Here is a 17060-nt window from a genome sequence, read left to right as displayed (position 1 = left end):
AGTCTGTTTTTAGGAACAACCAGCAGAGGCGCTGTTGCACTAGTTTATGTAAGCTTGGGCTGCGTGTGTAGTGACCATGCTAGTGATGTCTTGCCTTCATTCAAAATGTGGGACTGCTGTACTGATATTGAGCCCTTCATATTTATATAGTCTATGGTTGGATGAGCCTAACTAAATTGATTTCAGATAACTTAGATCAGGTAAGTTTTCCGATTTAAAAAAAAACCATATGCTGAAAGTTTAATTCGGTCTCATCAAGAAGAAATGACTGATTCCCACAACAATGTAGATTTTTAACAAAAGTTTATTAAACTCAAAAGAAATACTAGACAGAAGGTTACAATCATTCAGGACATTCATACAATATCTATATATGATCGTGATTAAGAAACTATAAAAAGACAAAAGGAGAAATTAGACATACAAATAGTGAATGAAACTAATTCAAATGAGTAATATTGCACTTTGTTTCTAAAACATTTCAGATGCACTCTCCCATTTCTAATGTTTTAATTCCTCACTTTAGTAAGTCAGGAATTTAGCTTTTAAAAACTGGACTACACTGAGGCCCGAACAATGGACTATAGAATTGACCAACCTGAAACAGATTTAAGCTTATTCATTTGTACTTTAGCTTGATACATATTCCCCAAGATAAAAATCAAAACAAACAAAAGTGATTTTATCTTAGAATTAGCGGTCTATTCCATTTGTAAGCTAATTCATTCTCTGTGGGAAGGGAGGGTTGCTGATCCACAGCTGTTCCCTGAAGCTGAAAGGTGAGTAGAAATGGGGTTGTCTGACTGGATAACAAACCATCAATGCCCAAGTACATAAACTAGCCCAGTCATCACTAAACGCATTCAGAAAAACACACAAAGAGGCTTGTCCAGGGATCGTCATTAAAAAAAATATATATTTTTAAACGATTTCTTTTCTTCCCTTTTTGTCCCTTTGAAAAGCATGAAAGGACTAATCACACATACAAAGAAAAGAAAATAGCAAAAAGAGTAAGGTTGTAAATTATATCGACACTTGATAATGAAGCATCATAATTATGTCAGTTCTGTGTCAAGGCCACTAAGATAAGATCACTTAAATTTGTAGTTTTTTCTATCACTGTAAGCAATATTCTTATAGTTGCTAGCTAGATCTAAACAGAGCACACACACACATACAAAATTGTCAACTAATTATAACTGTAAACTTTCAAAAAACGTCTTAGAAGATGAAAATAATGCATTTATGTCCAACACAAACACTGCTTGACTAAATGTCTCATCAAGAGATGATGTGGGATGCCCAACTTTTTACAGACCTTCACTGTCAATGCCATTTTTAAATGTTTTCCTTATCAAAAAGTGCCTCATGTTTAAGACAATGCCAAATCTCCACTATTACTGGTCTAGGTGTTGAATGAGTTTGAAAACCAATGTATTACTCATTTCAACCTACCACTACTTGTTCTGGCCAGTTTGAGTGGAGCTTTAGCAACGTCCAATTCTTCCCCAGCATTTAAGCCAGGCTGGGTTTGTGTCTGCCCCATTATTTGAAGCATTTCATATCATGTTGTCTTACTTTTAAAAAAAAATTATATATAATTCTAGCATTTCAGGCTTCACTGGTCTGGAAAATAACACAGTTGGTGAATGAAGTCGGCAAGTGCAGCGATGGCAAAAAGGGAATGTCGTTCATTTTGGAAAGCTGCCTTGCTGCTCTGTGTGTATGTCTCTTCTCTCTTGTTATGGTAATATACTTTTTTTTTTTTACTATTTCAAACAGTACAATTAAAACAAAACATTTTATTTTTCAACCGTTTGGCAAGTGAGAAGATCACCTGAGACAGTGCTTTTTTTATAGGCAGTATGTAAGCCTCTGTGTTATGAGTAGAGGGGCTGCAGACACAGAGTGTGCGAATTCTGATATGTCCCACTCTTTCCGTCTCTCACACACACACACACACACACACACACACACACACACACACAATTATCTGCGTTTCGTGCTTTACTTGAGTGGCAAGCTCTAGCCTGCGGCTCCTCTACTCCAGAACAAGCACAACATAAACACGAAGCAAACAATGCTTGGCATAAAAGGCATTCTAAGTTTGGAACTAACTCAAAGGACAAAACATAGTACGGAACCAGAAAAAAGGATGCCACACTTTGAACCAAACTGAGGAGGCAATATCGAAAAAGAGCTTTTGGATGGAGAGTGTTCTGCTGCATTCAAGTCCAGTCTACAAGTCATTAAGGAAATGTAGTAAGGAAAAATAACATCTTAAAACAGCTTAAACAAGGTCAGTGCATTGTTTTTGTCCAAATATGTTCTCTGCGTTGTTCGAAGTTGTGCGGATAAGGAGTTTATGAGTTAAGCCTGCAGTCTCTTTAGTCCAGCATTATTACTAGGCAGAAGAAAAACAATTAGTGCTGATTTTCTTCTTCTTAAAATGGAGCCACACAACTCAAGCAAAGAATAACATGTGCAAAAATCCCAAATGAGGCAGGAGGAGGCCAGTCTTTGCTCCGTTGCCGACTGCCGCTGAGCGCTTCAGACAGTGGTGGTTATATTGTATTCTCTTCTTCCTGTTTGTCTTTTTTTCCTGCTCAGCTCTCGACATGATAGTTCTGCTCTATGTGAAAGCCATGTCCACAAGTGCAGTGGTTACAGAAAAGATGAGGTCGATTAAGAGCCATAGGCAGAGATGGCCCTGGCGTGTCATCACTCACTCCACCAAGGCTGTCTCCACTAAAGATTTTTTCTTCTTCTCCCCCCTCACAGGTTAGGTGGATGTTCGACCGGCCTTTCCCCGGGCCAGGCAGGAAGGCAGACTTCCTGTGCCTTTCTCTGTGGGAGGGGGCAGGGCTTTGTTCCCCTGTGGTATTTGTTTGTTTGTTTTTTCTCTCCTCTCGACGTCGCGGGCGGAGTGCGAACGCTGTCACCGGGGGGAAGAAAAATACAAAAACAGAGTTGACTTAGAAACGCCCAAAACGTCTCCGGGCGGGGGCTCTGTGTTTCCTTCAACGTGATGGACAAGTGTCAGGTCTCCGCTCCTCCGTCCGGCTGGCTTGATCGGGATTGGGATCAATCTAGAGGAAGAGGAGGAAACACTGCTTTAACGAAAACACCAAGACCTATTGGCTACCAGGCTTTAGTGTGATCACTTACTGCAGTGTGTAAAAGCCGAGGGGTGTACGCTGTGCTGATGCATACCTCAGAGTAGAGCGGAGGAGGCTGGAAGCGGAACTCCTGGATGTAGGCAAAGAGTGGTCCCTCGAACTCATCCCTGGCTGAGGTCACCTCCAGGCTCCGTCTCTGCTCCTCTGTCACGATCTCTGAATAGCTTGGTGGGGCTTCAGGGCGCTCTGGCAGGGCCATACCTAGCCAGCTCATGGTCATGCTGCACTGGCTGCTGACACTGGAGGTGCGGCTGCCGAAGGGGTGCAGCGGGATCGTGCCGATGACCAGTGGCAGGTTCAGAGACAGGTTCATAGCTCCGGGGATGTCCACGTACACCTGGAGAGGGTGAGCAGCACACAACAGAGGGTTAGTACTGAAGGTCCACCTTCATTGAACAACAAGCCTGTGTGTTCAACAGTGTTAAAGACTTGGGCAAGGGGCAGTCCAATGACAGGGTAAAGAGGTCATTAGCACCTCTAAGACATGGCGTCGCTACTAATATTCTAGACTGATCCTCTTAACTGCGTATGGAGAGAGAACACAAGGTATGATGGGAGTGTCTTTGCCATGACTGCCTTAGGTCACAGGCTTTTATGGGAACCATCAAGAGCTTTCTAGGAACCACTCAAGAAACCTATTAAAATGTGCCTAGTAACCATGTGGATCCTAATGACGCATATTCTCATTTTACAGCACACTATACTCATATATTTATATGGATCATAGCTACAGATTTCTCTCAACCCGTTTGAATTGGTTTACAAATGTCAGAGTGAGAAAGAGATGGTCTCTTCAGGGCAGTAGCTGTACTAACCATGAGAGAATACTCCACTCGGATGATGCTGCAGTCCAAGATGGAGGGAGAGATGGGGGGGATCTTCAGCATTTTGCCATTCCACGTCTCCGTCTTGCCCGAGGACAACGACTCTCCTCTGAGGTTGGCCACCAGCTGTTTTACCTCCTTCATTTTCCCTTTGGCGTAGAAGGTCTGTGTTTGGTAAATGGCTGCCTTTGGCACGACCATGCGAGACGAGCAATTCTCAATCTCAGCGAAGATCTGAATAGACTCTCCTGCAAAGACAGGTAAGAAGGTGTTCAGTTAAATCAGTTAAAGGATCCTTTGATTGAGATGGCATCAAACATAATACGGCAGTCATCTACAGTCATTCATTTACAAGAGTGCCAAATGACTAAGCAATACGAGTGACAGAGTCAGGGTGTTCTCCTCACCTGGGGTATATCCCTTCCTTTCGATTTTGGCACTTAAGGAGATTGGACCTGAGGTGCAGAACCAGCAGCATAAAGTCTTGTCTTTTGTGCCTGCCTGGGGCGACTGAAACAGAGAGCGAAAACAAGGAAACGTAAGTGTTTGGAAAATACTTTATTCCTCTACCCAATCGTCCCTAGGGGGAAAATACATGTTATTGGCCCCCTGGCAGAAACTGCACCCTTGTGCAGCTAGCATATTGACATACAGCGCCTGAGAGCTGTCATTCAAATACAGGGAGATACCAGTTTCTCTTTCCATATACCCGGAAGGCATGTTTAGACAGCAGGTGGCTCTCACAGACAACCCAATACTTAAAATCATTTCCCACTCAGCAGTAATTTCACACACACATAAATCAACATCATCGCTTCATTTTAACCATGTGCTGTATGTCATCATTTTTCTACTATACCAACTGATCAGGAAATAATCTGTTAGGTATGGGGAAACCGTGTTTTTCACAACCAATGTCCACTGGTGTCCTCTGTGCTTTGTGTCAGTTGGTACAACAACATCAACAACATGTGGGACAAGCACATTCTGCGACCACAATAATAGGCACTGGCAGCCACTACACCAAATCAGATTACAACGGATGAAAAGTAAGGGGCCTGAGTGCTGGTACTGGCTAATTCTTTCTATATATAGGCAACAATTGCGGCTAGAAATTAGTCATACTTCTGCCTTTAAGTCACTCTCTTGGCTGCCAATGAAACTCGATCGCCGTTACCAAATGAACCATTGAACAATTCTAAAGACCCTGAAGAGATTAGGGGTAACCAAGGAAGTGCCTATAGTCTACTACACATACAAACACTGTACAGGAGAAAGATCCTTAAGCTCACCAGCAGTAAGGGAGTGTTGATGTCGATGTGTTCGAAGACTGTGAATTCTTTCTTGGTCTTCATGGGCAGAAGCCATGGCCTGTGTAGCTCGGCCTTCACCCAGTAGCGCACACTGCCATGTTTCCCTTCGAACGAGGTAGCCAGGGGTCTGAGAGGAATAAGAGAGGGGAAAGAGACAAGTGGGGGGGGGGGGGGACAAAGCCAGACGCTATTTCAATCTTCAACTAAGGACAGACACACGGATATTTAATATAAGTATTTTGTCCTTAAAAAAAAAGAGATGTATTTTGATAAAGAGGAGAGGAGGTACTTACATCTGTGGAAGCTCAAGGCTGAATGCATACTCATGTCTTCCTGAATGGATAGTGGTGAGTCCTTCTTCTGAGTTGTCATCATCTGAAACAAGAGAGGGACAATATTCCAACACGTATGCCATACCTGGAAAATATACAGTACGATGTCACCTACGTATCAGAACACAGACATAAAACAATACCGCCACAACAGAGGGGAACAGAGCACAATAGAACTTCATGTCACAACTATTTTCATTTTCATTTTTGGACACCAGGAAGGCACAGCTTGTAATGACAATGACGAGAAGAAGAAAATGAAATTATGATCTCTGTGATTATTGACCCTTCTGGAAACACATATTTACCCATGTATAAAAAAAAACAAGAATAATTTGACACATTGTTTAAATCAGTATTGAAGTTAAAATATTGTTTTTATAAAAGCACACAAAAGTGATATAATCTGTCCCAATCAATGATTAACTGCAAAATAGAGAATCTAATAATTACTTCTCACATTATGTATTATTCTTGTGTAATAGGCGCAGGGGAGTGGGGGGGAGGGGGCGTTGCGTTATTGAGCATTATGTGATCTGTAAGAAAATGTTGATTATTTTTTTTCTTTACATCAACTCTACCCTGTTGTGTATTATTTAAAAGTTACGCGTTATGGAGCGGGAGATCCGTTTCTGCCAGCTCAGCGCTCCCACCCAGCCTTAAGCAGCGGCAGAGTCGCGGTAAACAACTGCCGAACTGTCACTCAAAAGCAGACTGGAGCAGGAGAGGACCGGCCTAAACCGGAGCGAGCAGCTTCCCCAAGCCGGCTCTCTCATCACGCATTCACTGTGTGCAGCATTCAGTCCGTGGCTCAACCCAACGTGCTCACTATCAGGCACAGCCCTCTCAAGACCTGACGCGTGTACTGCACCGCGTCCCAGAGAGACTTCACCCATATTACACGTCAGAAAATATTGTAACGGATAGAATAGAGGAACACACACAGTTATTGAAAAAGAGGACAGACAAAGAAGTAAATTATATTACTTAAACCTTTATTAAATGCCACGGATGCCCTTAAAAACTGCATACATTATTGCAATAGAGACACATAGTAAGGCTTTGACCATTTCAAGAAACTTAAAACTATTCAACAATTGATATAAAAACATGAGCAACATGCAAACATTAATTCCCCATACATAGACAGATCAAATACATTATTTTCGCCATCAAGAAACATTCAAATCACAGCCAGTAACAAGGAAAAGGTAACTAAGGTACAAAATAGTTGATGGCATAAATTCCCACCCCACATTAAAGGAATCTACTTCAATTATCGGACTGACCTTTCTATCCAATCAGCTGAACGATCAACTACCTCAGGAACAAGCTAACAAACCTGTTCTAGCGACTAGGACTACCAAGTTTCAGTGATGTGTAATTCTGAAGTGAACAAAAAGTAGTAGCCTACATTTATTATCCGCAAATAGGCTAAATTGTTATGCCTTCAGATAATCATATTCCAATATCTAGTTCATAGCCAATCGCAGGCCTTGTTATGCACCATTCATTAGGCTACACACAGTAGGCGATCACTAAATCACTAGATAAAAGCATAACAGAATAGGCTAAATGGAACGAATGACATTTCTTTTCATGCGACTTTGTAACATTGTGCTGACAGGTCGGATACAAAGTTGCCGACTTTTTTTCCTGTCATTTTCTGCAAAAGCATGAGGTCATTTGAAGACGCATGAGCACTTCAGCCAATCAACGGAGAGAAAGCCCAGTCCCTTCACCCCACACAACCAGTTTCTGAACAGGATTGAACCAGCTTCGAACAATGGTGGAAACTTAAGAATAGCTACAACGTTCAACTTTACATGATCGCTCGATAACAATTTTTTGGATCAAACTGCACACATTTAAACAGACTGCTATGCACCTTAATGTACTGCGTTTTGAGAAAATAGTGTAATTCATATAATAGTTATATAGGCTAAAATGAAGGAAGGATAGAGAAGACTCCCATTCAGGAGCCAACTTGATAGGCTAAAGATACACTTTAGAATTATGTAGTCTATATGCCTACATGATTATGAAGTATCGTGCTTAAATACATTCCCATATGTCAAATATAAAAATTCATTGAAGAATACTGTAGTTGACATGTCTCAAGACATAGCCTACAAAATGTGTTATAGACTACTGTATAGCCAGTAGTAAACCAAATAAAAGGTATCGTTGTGAGCTGCTTCATAGATCGTCCCCAAATCGTTCTCTGTTATACATTCAATTGTGTTCATTGTTAGCCTATAGTATAGGTTGACAAAACAACAGCATTCTCTGTATGGAACCTCAAGAGCCACTATGACTAGACTACACCGAGCACGTCAATAACAAAGTTTTGTATATTCTTACCTCTTTCATGTCCAATTAGGATGTCTCTATGGTTTAGATATTCTACTTCTTCAGTGTAATTTTGCGTATAGGCAGTGTTGGAGCCAGCATTTCGCGATTCAGTCCAACGAACTTTCGCAAATCCTTTTGCATGAATTTTAAGAGATTTCACACGGATTTCTCCAGTGACTTCGATGATCACCCTCCCTGAGACCGAGTCCCCACTTGCGAAAACGGGGACATTACTGTCATTGAGACAGTCGTAGCTGACTGTGAAGCTCTTCACCTTTCCTAGCACCATGGTGTAAAAAAAACACAGGTAGCCTACCGAAAAATGAAAGTATATGAAAAAATAATCTCATAAGAAAACAAATATGTATTTGAAACGCCGATCAATATCTTTGCCCTGCAAAAGCAGTGGGCATGATCAGGGCTTTCTTTGACAAAAGTTCATTTAGATGTAAAGGCTTAATAACAGCAGTGGATGCTGTTATCGTCCGCCCGTCTGCGCGTTGGTCTCTGGTCAAAGACAAGGAACTTTCGTAGCTCAGCTCACTTTAAGCGATGATTTTGTGGAAAAACAACCTATAGAGCATGCGCAGAACTTTATCAGCCCCCTCCTTCCGCCTTATGGAACAAGGTAGAGAGTGGCAGTCAGCCAAATAACAAGTTTGGTTAAACAGCTGATGGTATTACAAAAGCAGGCGTGCATCCACCGTAAACAATTAGAGTTTAATGTTCACCCTACAAAACAATAGTCAAAGTCAAATAAGTAAAACAAACCTGTCACGACAGGCCTATATTATGTTGGTAGGCATTCAGTGTAGCCTACATTTTACAGGAGATTTCCACAGGGGGTTATGCATCACATAGCCACACTGACTTCGCCCAGACAGCATGCCAGGTATCAACAGCGAACCCACTCGTACTTAAAAAAATATTTTACTTAAATCGTTTTTGGGGGGGTATCTGTACTTTACTATTTATTTTTGTATTTTTTTACAACGTTTACTTTTACTCCACTACATTCTTAAAGAAAATAATGTACATTTTACTCAGTACATTTTCTCTGACGGCCAAAAGTACTTGATACATGTTGAATGCTTAGCAGGGCAGTAAAATGGTCCATTTCCTGCACTCGTCCAGAGATGATCCCTGGTCATCCCTACTGCCTCTGATCTGGAGCACTCACTAAACACAAATGCTTAGTTTGTAAATTATGTCTGAGTGTTGGAGCATGCCTCTGGCTACCCGTAAAGAAAACAAAGTGCCGTCTGGTTTGCTCAATATAAGGAATTTGAAATTATTTATACTTTTACTTTTGATACTTAAGTATTTTTTGCAAGTACACTTACTTGTGATACTCAAGCATATTCGAAACTAAATTGTTTTAGACTTACTCAAGTAGTATTTTACTGGATTACTGTTACTGGAGTCATTTTCTATTAAAATGTATCTTTACTTTTACTCAATTTGGCAATTGGGTACTTTTTCCCTGTTGGAAGCTATAGTGGGCTTCGATTGGTCAATAACGCCGAGATATCGCAGTGCTTTTGAATAAATTCGGTTTCCACAACTTTGGTCCCTCCCTGTTCACGCTCCCTCGCCTATGCTATAGCATTGCCGAATGAACCCGGCCCACCTCGCTTCCCTCTAATGAAAATGAATGTCTTCTGAAATGTAATCGCCTCTCGTCGTCTCCTGTGAAAATCCACTGTTAAATTTACGCTATAATGTATTTATGGCTATAGTAGGGCCCACACACATGTGCACAACTAAGAATAGGCCGAAACCCATTGCTGGTGGACATATAATCCTGATTCAAATCTAAATAATACACAAAGGCTGTGTTTACACAGGTTGCCCAATTCTGATCATTTTTTCCCCCACTAATTGGTATTTTATCATCATATCTTGTTTCACAACTGATCTGATTGGTGAAAATACCAATTAGTGAAAAAAAGATCAAAATTGGGCTGCCTGTGTAAATACAGCCATAGATGCTTGGTTTGAGTCAAACAATTGTGATCTGGCATCGCAGACTTTGAGGCTTGGGTCGCCATCTCCTGGCTATCTTGGATATTGTTGTCAATGGGTGCAAGTGAGCGTGACACCTGTTGCATTTAGACTTCACATCAATTTCAAGGAGAGATAGAAGTGGCACAAGGCATATTTTTTTTTAAATCCCTAATTAATAAATAAGATAAATGGATCATTTAAGTAAAATGCCAACTGATGGAGGCGGCAAGCATTATACTTCCACAAAGCAATGTACGATTAGACTTCTTGTAAATACTTCAATCCCGATACAACATATGATCAGTGGTGTAGTGGGAGCTATTTGCTGGTATATGCTGTAAACCCACTTTTTCTTTAGTGGGCATTATGTAGGCTATACTCACTTCTTAATCCTCACTGATGTGTATCAAAGTAGTATAGTGGATGTATACGCCATATCATTTTACTATCTGTACTAAATGCATGTACAAAAAAAAAATATATATATATATATATATATATATATATATATACACACTTGAGCCTTTTTTGCTGCAGCTCTCTGCCCCCCTGACTGCTGAATCATTAACCCATATTTTCTTACCTGATTATCTCTGGTACTATCCCCAAGGTTTGGAAGGAGGTCCATGTACTCCCCCTTGACAGGGGTGGTGACTCTTGGGACCTTAATAATCAGCTGTCTGTGCTTCTACACCCGCATTGCTTGCTGTTTGGGGTTTTAGGCTGTGTTTCTGTACAGCACTTTGATATATCAGCTGAAGGGCTATATAAATACATTTGATTTTAATAATAAATCGGCCTTCTTGCCTAGCTAAAATATTAGAATCCTTGATTAATTCTCAGCTAAGATCTTGTCTTTGAAATGTATTCTAAATGTACATCCGTCGAGGTTTAGACCAGGTCATAGCACTATCTCTGCTGCATCCCTAGTTAACTGTATGGATAAGAGGCAACATTGTGCTGCCCTCTTCAATGACCTGTCAAATGCTTTCAATACTGTTGATCACTCACTGCTAATTCAGAGGCTTTCCTCAATTGGCCTAGACCTGGCTGCATGTAACTGGTTTAGATAGTACTCAATGTATATCTACTGATGGTGTTAAAATCAGGTTTCCTGGATGTTACTAAAGGTGTCTCGCAGGGGTCAATTCTGGGTCCTGTACTTTTTACATTAACAATATCGACTTGTCTGTAAAAAAAATGTAACCTACACTTGTATGCTGATGATACTGTTGTGTACACATGCCCCCACAGTTGACCAGGCTCTATCTGAACTACACTCTGCCCTCATTGTATTAACTTTACTGACCTGAAATTAGTACTGAATGCAGGTGAAACAAAGTATATGTTGTTTTCTAGAACGCATAAAAATAAGTCTGATGATTTAAGCTTATGTACTTTGGATGGTGTCCATATTGATCATGTCCCTGCTTACAAATATTTGGGCATCTGGATAGATGAAAATCTGAGAATAAAATAGGCTTCTTCTATGGAAATAGAAGTGGTAGAAAGCAGATTATTCAGTCAACGTAATTTTCGGTCTTAGACTATGGCGACATCAAATCAAAAATCAAAATCAAATCAAATATTATTTGTCACATACACATGGGTAGCAGATGTTAATGCGAGTGTAGCGAAATGCATGTGCTTCTAGTTCCGACAACGCAGTAATAACCAACGAGTAATCTAACCTAACAATTTCACAACCCACTTATACACACAAGTGTAAAGGAATGAAGAATATGTACATAAAAATATATGAATGAGTGATGGTAGAGAACGGCATAGGCAAGATGCAGTAGATGGTATCGAGTACAGTATGTACATATGAGATCAGTAATGTAGGGTATGTAAACATATAAAAGTGGCATTGTTTAAAGTGGCTAGTGATTCATGTACTATGGCAAGATGCAGTAGATGGTATAGAGTACAGTATATACATATGACATGAGTAATGTAGGTGTATGTAAACATTATATGAAGTGGCATTAAATTAAGTGGCATCATCTATATGAATGAAGCTGCCACTTCATTAAAGCCATTAGATGTAGTTTATCATAGCACACTGTGCTTTATTACCGGCTACAGTTTTAGTACTCATCACTGAATTCTCTACCAGAAAGTTGGTTGGCCCTCTTTGATGTCATGTAAACTCTGCAAAAAAAGAAATGTCCCTTTTTTCAGGACCCTGTCTTTCAAAGATAATTCGTAAAAATCTAAATAACTTCACTAATCTTCATTGTAAAGGTTTTAAACACTGTTTCCCATGCTTGTTCAATGAACCATAAACAATTAATGAACATGCACCTGTGGAACGGTCGTTAAGACACTAACAGCTTACAGACGGTAAGCAATTTAGGTCACAGTTACGAAACCTTAGGACACTAAAGAGGCCTTTCAACTGACTCTGAAAAACACCAAAAGAAAGATGCCCAGGGTCCCTGCTCATCTGCGTGAACATGCCTTTGGCATGCTGCAAGGAGGCATGAGGACTGCAGATGTGGCCAGGGCAATAAATTGCAATGTTCGTACTGTGAGACGCCTAAGACAACACTACAGGGAGACAGAACAGACAGCTGATCGTCCTCGCAGCGGCAGACCACGTGTAACAACACTTGCACAGGATTGGGAACATCCAAACATCACACCTGCGGGACAAGTACAGGATGGCAACAACAACGGCACCAGGAACGCACAATCCCTCCATCAGTGCTCAGTCTGTCCGCAATAGGTTGAGAGAGGCTGGACTGAGGGCTTGTAGGCCTGTTGTAAGGCAGGTCCCTCACTAGACATCACTGGCAACAACGTCGCCTATGGGCACAAACTCACCATCGCTGGACCAGACAGGACTGGCAAAAAGTGCTTTTATTTGATGAGTCGCGGTTTTGTCTCACCAGGGGTGATGGTCAGATTCACGCTTATCGTCGAAGGAATGAGCGTTACACCGAGGGCTGTACCCTGGAGCGGGATCGATTTGGAGGTGGAGGGTCACAGCATCATCAGACTGAGCTTGTTGTCATTGTAGGCAATCTCAACGCTGTGCGTTACAGGGAAGACATCCTCCTACCTCATGTGGTACCCTTCCTGCAGTCTCATCCTGACATGACCCTCCTGCTTGTTCTGTGCGTGACTTACTGCAAGACAGCAATGTCAGTGTTCTGCCATGGCCAGCGAAGAGCCGGGATCTCAATCCCATTAAGCACGTTTGAGACCTGTTGGATCGGAGGGTGAGGGCTAGGGCCATTTCCCCCAGAAATGTCCGGGAACTTGCAGGTGCCTTGGTGGAAGAGTGGGGTAACATCTCACAGCAAGAACTGGCAAACCTGGTGCAGTCCATGAGGAGGAGATGCACTGTGGTACTTAATGCAGCTGGTGGCCACACCAGATACGGAATGTTACTTTTGACCCCCTTGTTCAGGGACACATTATTCCATTTCTGTTAGTCACATGTCTGTGGAACTTGTTCAGTTTATGTCTCAGTTGTTGAATCCTATGTTCATCCAAATATTTACACATGTTAAGTTTGCTGAAAATAAACACAGTTGACAGTGAGAGGACGTTTCTTTTTTTGCTGAGTTTGGGTTGATAAATTGCAATGTTTTCATTTGTAAAGTACTTTTACAAAAAGTCCCATTTGTACCTAACATCATTACTAAACTTTAGACATACGAGTTACCACACCCGGACTCAGGGCTGGCTAATTCTGGAAATTGCTTTGGTCTCTACTGAGTTAACTAAAAGTTAATTTACCTTTCTTGCACCTTATTTGTGTAACAATCTTCAAAATGTTCTTAAACAAAATGTTCTGGTGCCTTGAAGGCAATTCAGAAAGTTGATTGAGGACTTTCTTACTGATGAATGTGATACTTTTTTATTGTGTTTTTCTTTCTTCTTGCATTTATATTTTGCTGTGTGTATTTTCTGTAATTTATGTAATCCAGGGCTCATCTGTAAAATAGATTTTGGTCTCAGTAGGACTTCCTGATAAAATAAATGTTTATATAAATCAAATAAATAGTGTAGTACAATAGAGAAATCATGCACAAAGCCTACAATCGCAAAGTACGTGAAATATATTAACATGCACACTGCACATATACACAAAAGGAAACCCTTTCATATTAGTGGATTCGGCTATTTCAGTCACACCCGTTGCTGACAGGTGTATAAAATCGAGCACTTAGCCATGTTATCTCCATAGACAAACATTGTCAGTAGAATGGCCTTACTGAAGAGCTCAGTCAATTTCAACGTGGCACTGTTACAGGATGCCACCTTTCCAACAAGTCAGTTCGTCAAATTTCTGCCCCGCCAGAGCTGCCCCGGTAAACTGTAAATGCTGTCATTGTGAAGTGGAAAGTCGAGGAGCAACAATGGCTCGGCCGCAAAGTGGTAAGCCACACAAGCCCACAGAACAGGACACCTGAGTGCTGAAGCACAAAGCGCGTAAAAATAGCCTGTCCTTGGTTACAACACTCACTACAGAGTTCCAAACAGGCTCTTCAGCACAAGAACTGTTCATCGGGAATGTCATGAAATGGGTTTCCATGGCCGAGCAGCCGTACACAAGCCTAAGATCACCATGCGCAATGCCAAGCGTCGGCTGGAGTGGTGTAAAGCTTGCCGTCATTGGACTCTGGAGCAGTGGAAACGCGTTCGCTGGAGTGATGAACCACGCTTCACCATCTGGGCTTGGCGGATGCCAGGAGAACGCTACCTGCCCCAATGCATAGTCCAAACTGTAAATTTTGGTGGAGGAGGAATAATGGTCTGGGCTGTTTTTCACGGTTTGGGCTAGGCCCCTTAGCTCCAGTGAAGGAAAATCTCAACACTACAGTATACAATGACATTCTAGACGATTCTGTGCTTCCAACTTTGTGACAACAGTTTGGGGAAGGCACTTTCCTGTATTAGCATGACAATACCCCTGTGCACAAAGCAATTCCATACAAAAAAATGGTTTGTCGAAATCAGTGTGGAAGAACTTGACTGGCATGCACAGAGCCCTGACCTCAACCCCATTGAACACCTTTGGGATGAATTGGTACGCCGACTGCGAGCCAGGCCTAATCACCCAAGATCAGTGACCGACCTCACTAATGCTCGTGGCTGAATGGAAGCAAGTCCCTGCAGCAATGTTCCAACATTTGGTGGAAAGATTTCACAGAATAGTGGAGGCTGTTATAGCGGCAAAGGGGGGACATACTCCATATTAATGCCCATGATTTTGGAATGAAATGCTCAACGAGCAGGTGTCCACATTATAGAACACCCACTCATTCAAGGGTTTTTCTTTATTTTGTATTATTTTCTACATTGTAGAATAATAGTGAAGACATCAAAACTGTGAAATAACACATATGGAATCATGTAGTAACCAAAACGTGTTAAACAAATCAAAATATATCTTCAAATAGCCACCCTGTGCCTTGATGACAGCTTTGCACACTCTTGGCATTCTCTTACCCAGCTTCACCTGGAATGCTTTTCCAACAGTCTTGAAGGAGTTCCCACATATGATGAGCACTTGTTGGCTGCTTTTCCTTCACTCTGCAGTCCAACTCATCCCAAACCATCTCAATTTGGTTGAGGTCAGTAATTGTGGAGGCCAGGTCATCTGATGCAGCACATCATCACTCTCCTTCTTTGTCAAATAGCCCTTACACAACCTGGAGGTGTGATGGGTCATTGTCCTGTTGAAAAACAAATGATAGTCCCACTAAGCCCAAACCAGAGGGGATGGCATATCGCTGCAGAATACTGTGGTACCCATGCTGATTGAGTGTGCCTTGAATTCTAAATAAATCACAGACTGTGTCACCAGCAAAGCACCCCCACACCATAATACCCCTTTCCTCCATGCTTTATGGTGGGAAATACACGTGGAGATAATCTGTTCACCTACACCGCGTCACAAAGACATGGCGGTTGGGACCAAAAATCTCAAATTTGGACTCCAGACCAAAGGACAAATTTCCACCAGTCTAATGTCCATTGCTTGTGTTTCTTGGTTCAAGCAAGTCTCTTCTTATTATTTGTGTCTTTTAGTAGTAGTTTCTTTGCATCATTTCAACCATGAAGGAGGGATTCACACAGTCTCCTCTGAACATTTGATGTTGAGGTGTCTGTTACTTGAACTCTGTGAAGCATTTATTTGGGCTGCAATTTCTGAGGTTGGTAACTCTAATGAACTTATCCTCTGCAGCAGAGGTAACTCTGGGTCTTCTATTCCTGTGGCGGTCCTCATGAGAGCCAGTTTCATCAAAGTAATTTAAATGTTCCGTATTGACTGACTTCATGTCTTAAAGTAATGATGGACTGTTGTTTCTCTTTGCTTATTTGAGCTGTTCTTGCCATTATATGGACATGGTCTTTTACCTATACCCCCCACCTTGTCACACACAACTGATTGGCTCAAACGCATTAAGGAAGTAAATTCCACAAATTAACTTTTAAGAAGGCACACCTATTAATTGAAATATATTCCAGGTGACTACCTCATGAAGCTGGTTGAGAGAATGCCAAGAGTGTGCAAAGCAGTCATCAAGGCAAAGGGTGGCTATTTGAAGAATCTCAAATAAAAAATATATTTCGATTTGTATTAACACTTTTTTGGTTACTACATGATTCCATATGTAATTTCACAGTTTTGATGTCTTCACTATTATTCTACAATGTAGAAAACAGTAAAAAAAATGTAATAAAACCCTTGAATGTGTAGGTGTTCTAAAACTTTTGACCCATAGTGTACTTTTGGTCATGTAGTTTAGCTAGTTTCAGCGGAATATCAGGCAGAGTGTGCAGCTCTCAACTGGTTGTTGCATGGGAGAAGCTCATTGAATTCTATGACATCCGTAGGAAAGAGATTTCAAATCATGATATCTACCAGTAAATTCCAACTAAGACAACAATAGGTATGCAAACCAGGTATTGGAAAAGTTTGGTCTGAAGTCTTGGTTAAATCTTTTCAATGCGCAGTTCAGTCATCATGCGCTGTTTTAATGAAAATGTCTAAATAGGGCTTCCCAAAAAAAACTTTCAAAATTAAAT

The 17060-nt window shown here is 41.3% G+C and overlaps 1 protein-coding gene across 1 annotated transcript; it reads right to left on the bottom strand.

Moving 5' to 3' along the window:
* Positions 1-286: 286 nt before the first annotated feature.
* Positions 287-8537, bottom strand: arrdc3a (arrestin domain containing 3a). The gene is made up of 7 exons (XM_052478487.1): positions 8013-8537; positions 5610-5691; positions 5296-5443; positions 4411-4513; positions 3995-4251; positions 3214-3516; positions 287-3089 (listed from the first exon to the last, which is right to left on the bottom strand). Exons 1-7 carry the CDS (start codon positions 8290-8292, stop codon positions 3021-3023), a joined length of 1242 nt encoding a protein of 413 aa, XP_052334447.1. The 5' UTR covers positions 8293-8537; the 3' UTR covers positions 287-3020.
* Positions 8538-17060: the final 8523 nt, after the last annotated feature.

This window comes from Oncorhynchus keta, chromosome 25, assembly GCF_023373465.1.
Source record: "Oncorhynchus keta strain PuntledgeMale-10-30-2019 chromosome 25, Oket_V2, whole genome shotgun sequence".
Lineage (NCBI taxonomy): Eukaryota > Metazoa > Chordata > Actinopteri > Salmoniformes > Salmonidae > Oncorhynchus > Oncorhynchus keta.
This window is presented reverse-complemented; position numbering and strand designations above follow the sequence as displayed.

What these genes read in the sequence shown, in the direction of transcription:
- arrdc3a (XM_052478487.1), bottom strand. Translation starts at nt 8,292, where the DNA reads ATGGTGCTAGGAAAGGTGAAGAGCTTCACAGTCAGCTACGACTGTCTC. An exon ending in TCAACACTCCCTTACTGCTG is followed by an intron (nt 4,514 to 5,295) that starts GTGAGCTTAAGG and finishes TCTCTGTTTCAG; the next exon opens with TCGCCCCAGGCAGGCACAAA. An exon ending in AAGGAAGGGATATACCCCAG is followed by an intron (nt 4,252 to 4,410) that starts GTGAGGAGAACA and finishes CTGTCTTTGCAG; the next exon opens with GAGAGTCTATTCAGATCTTC.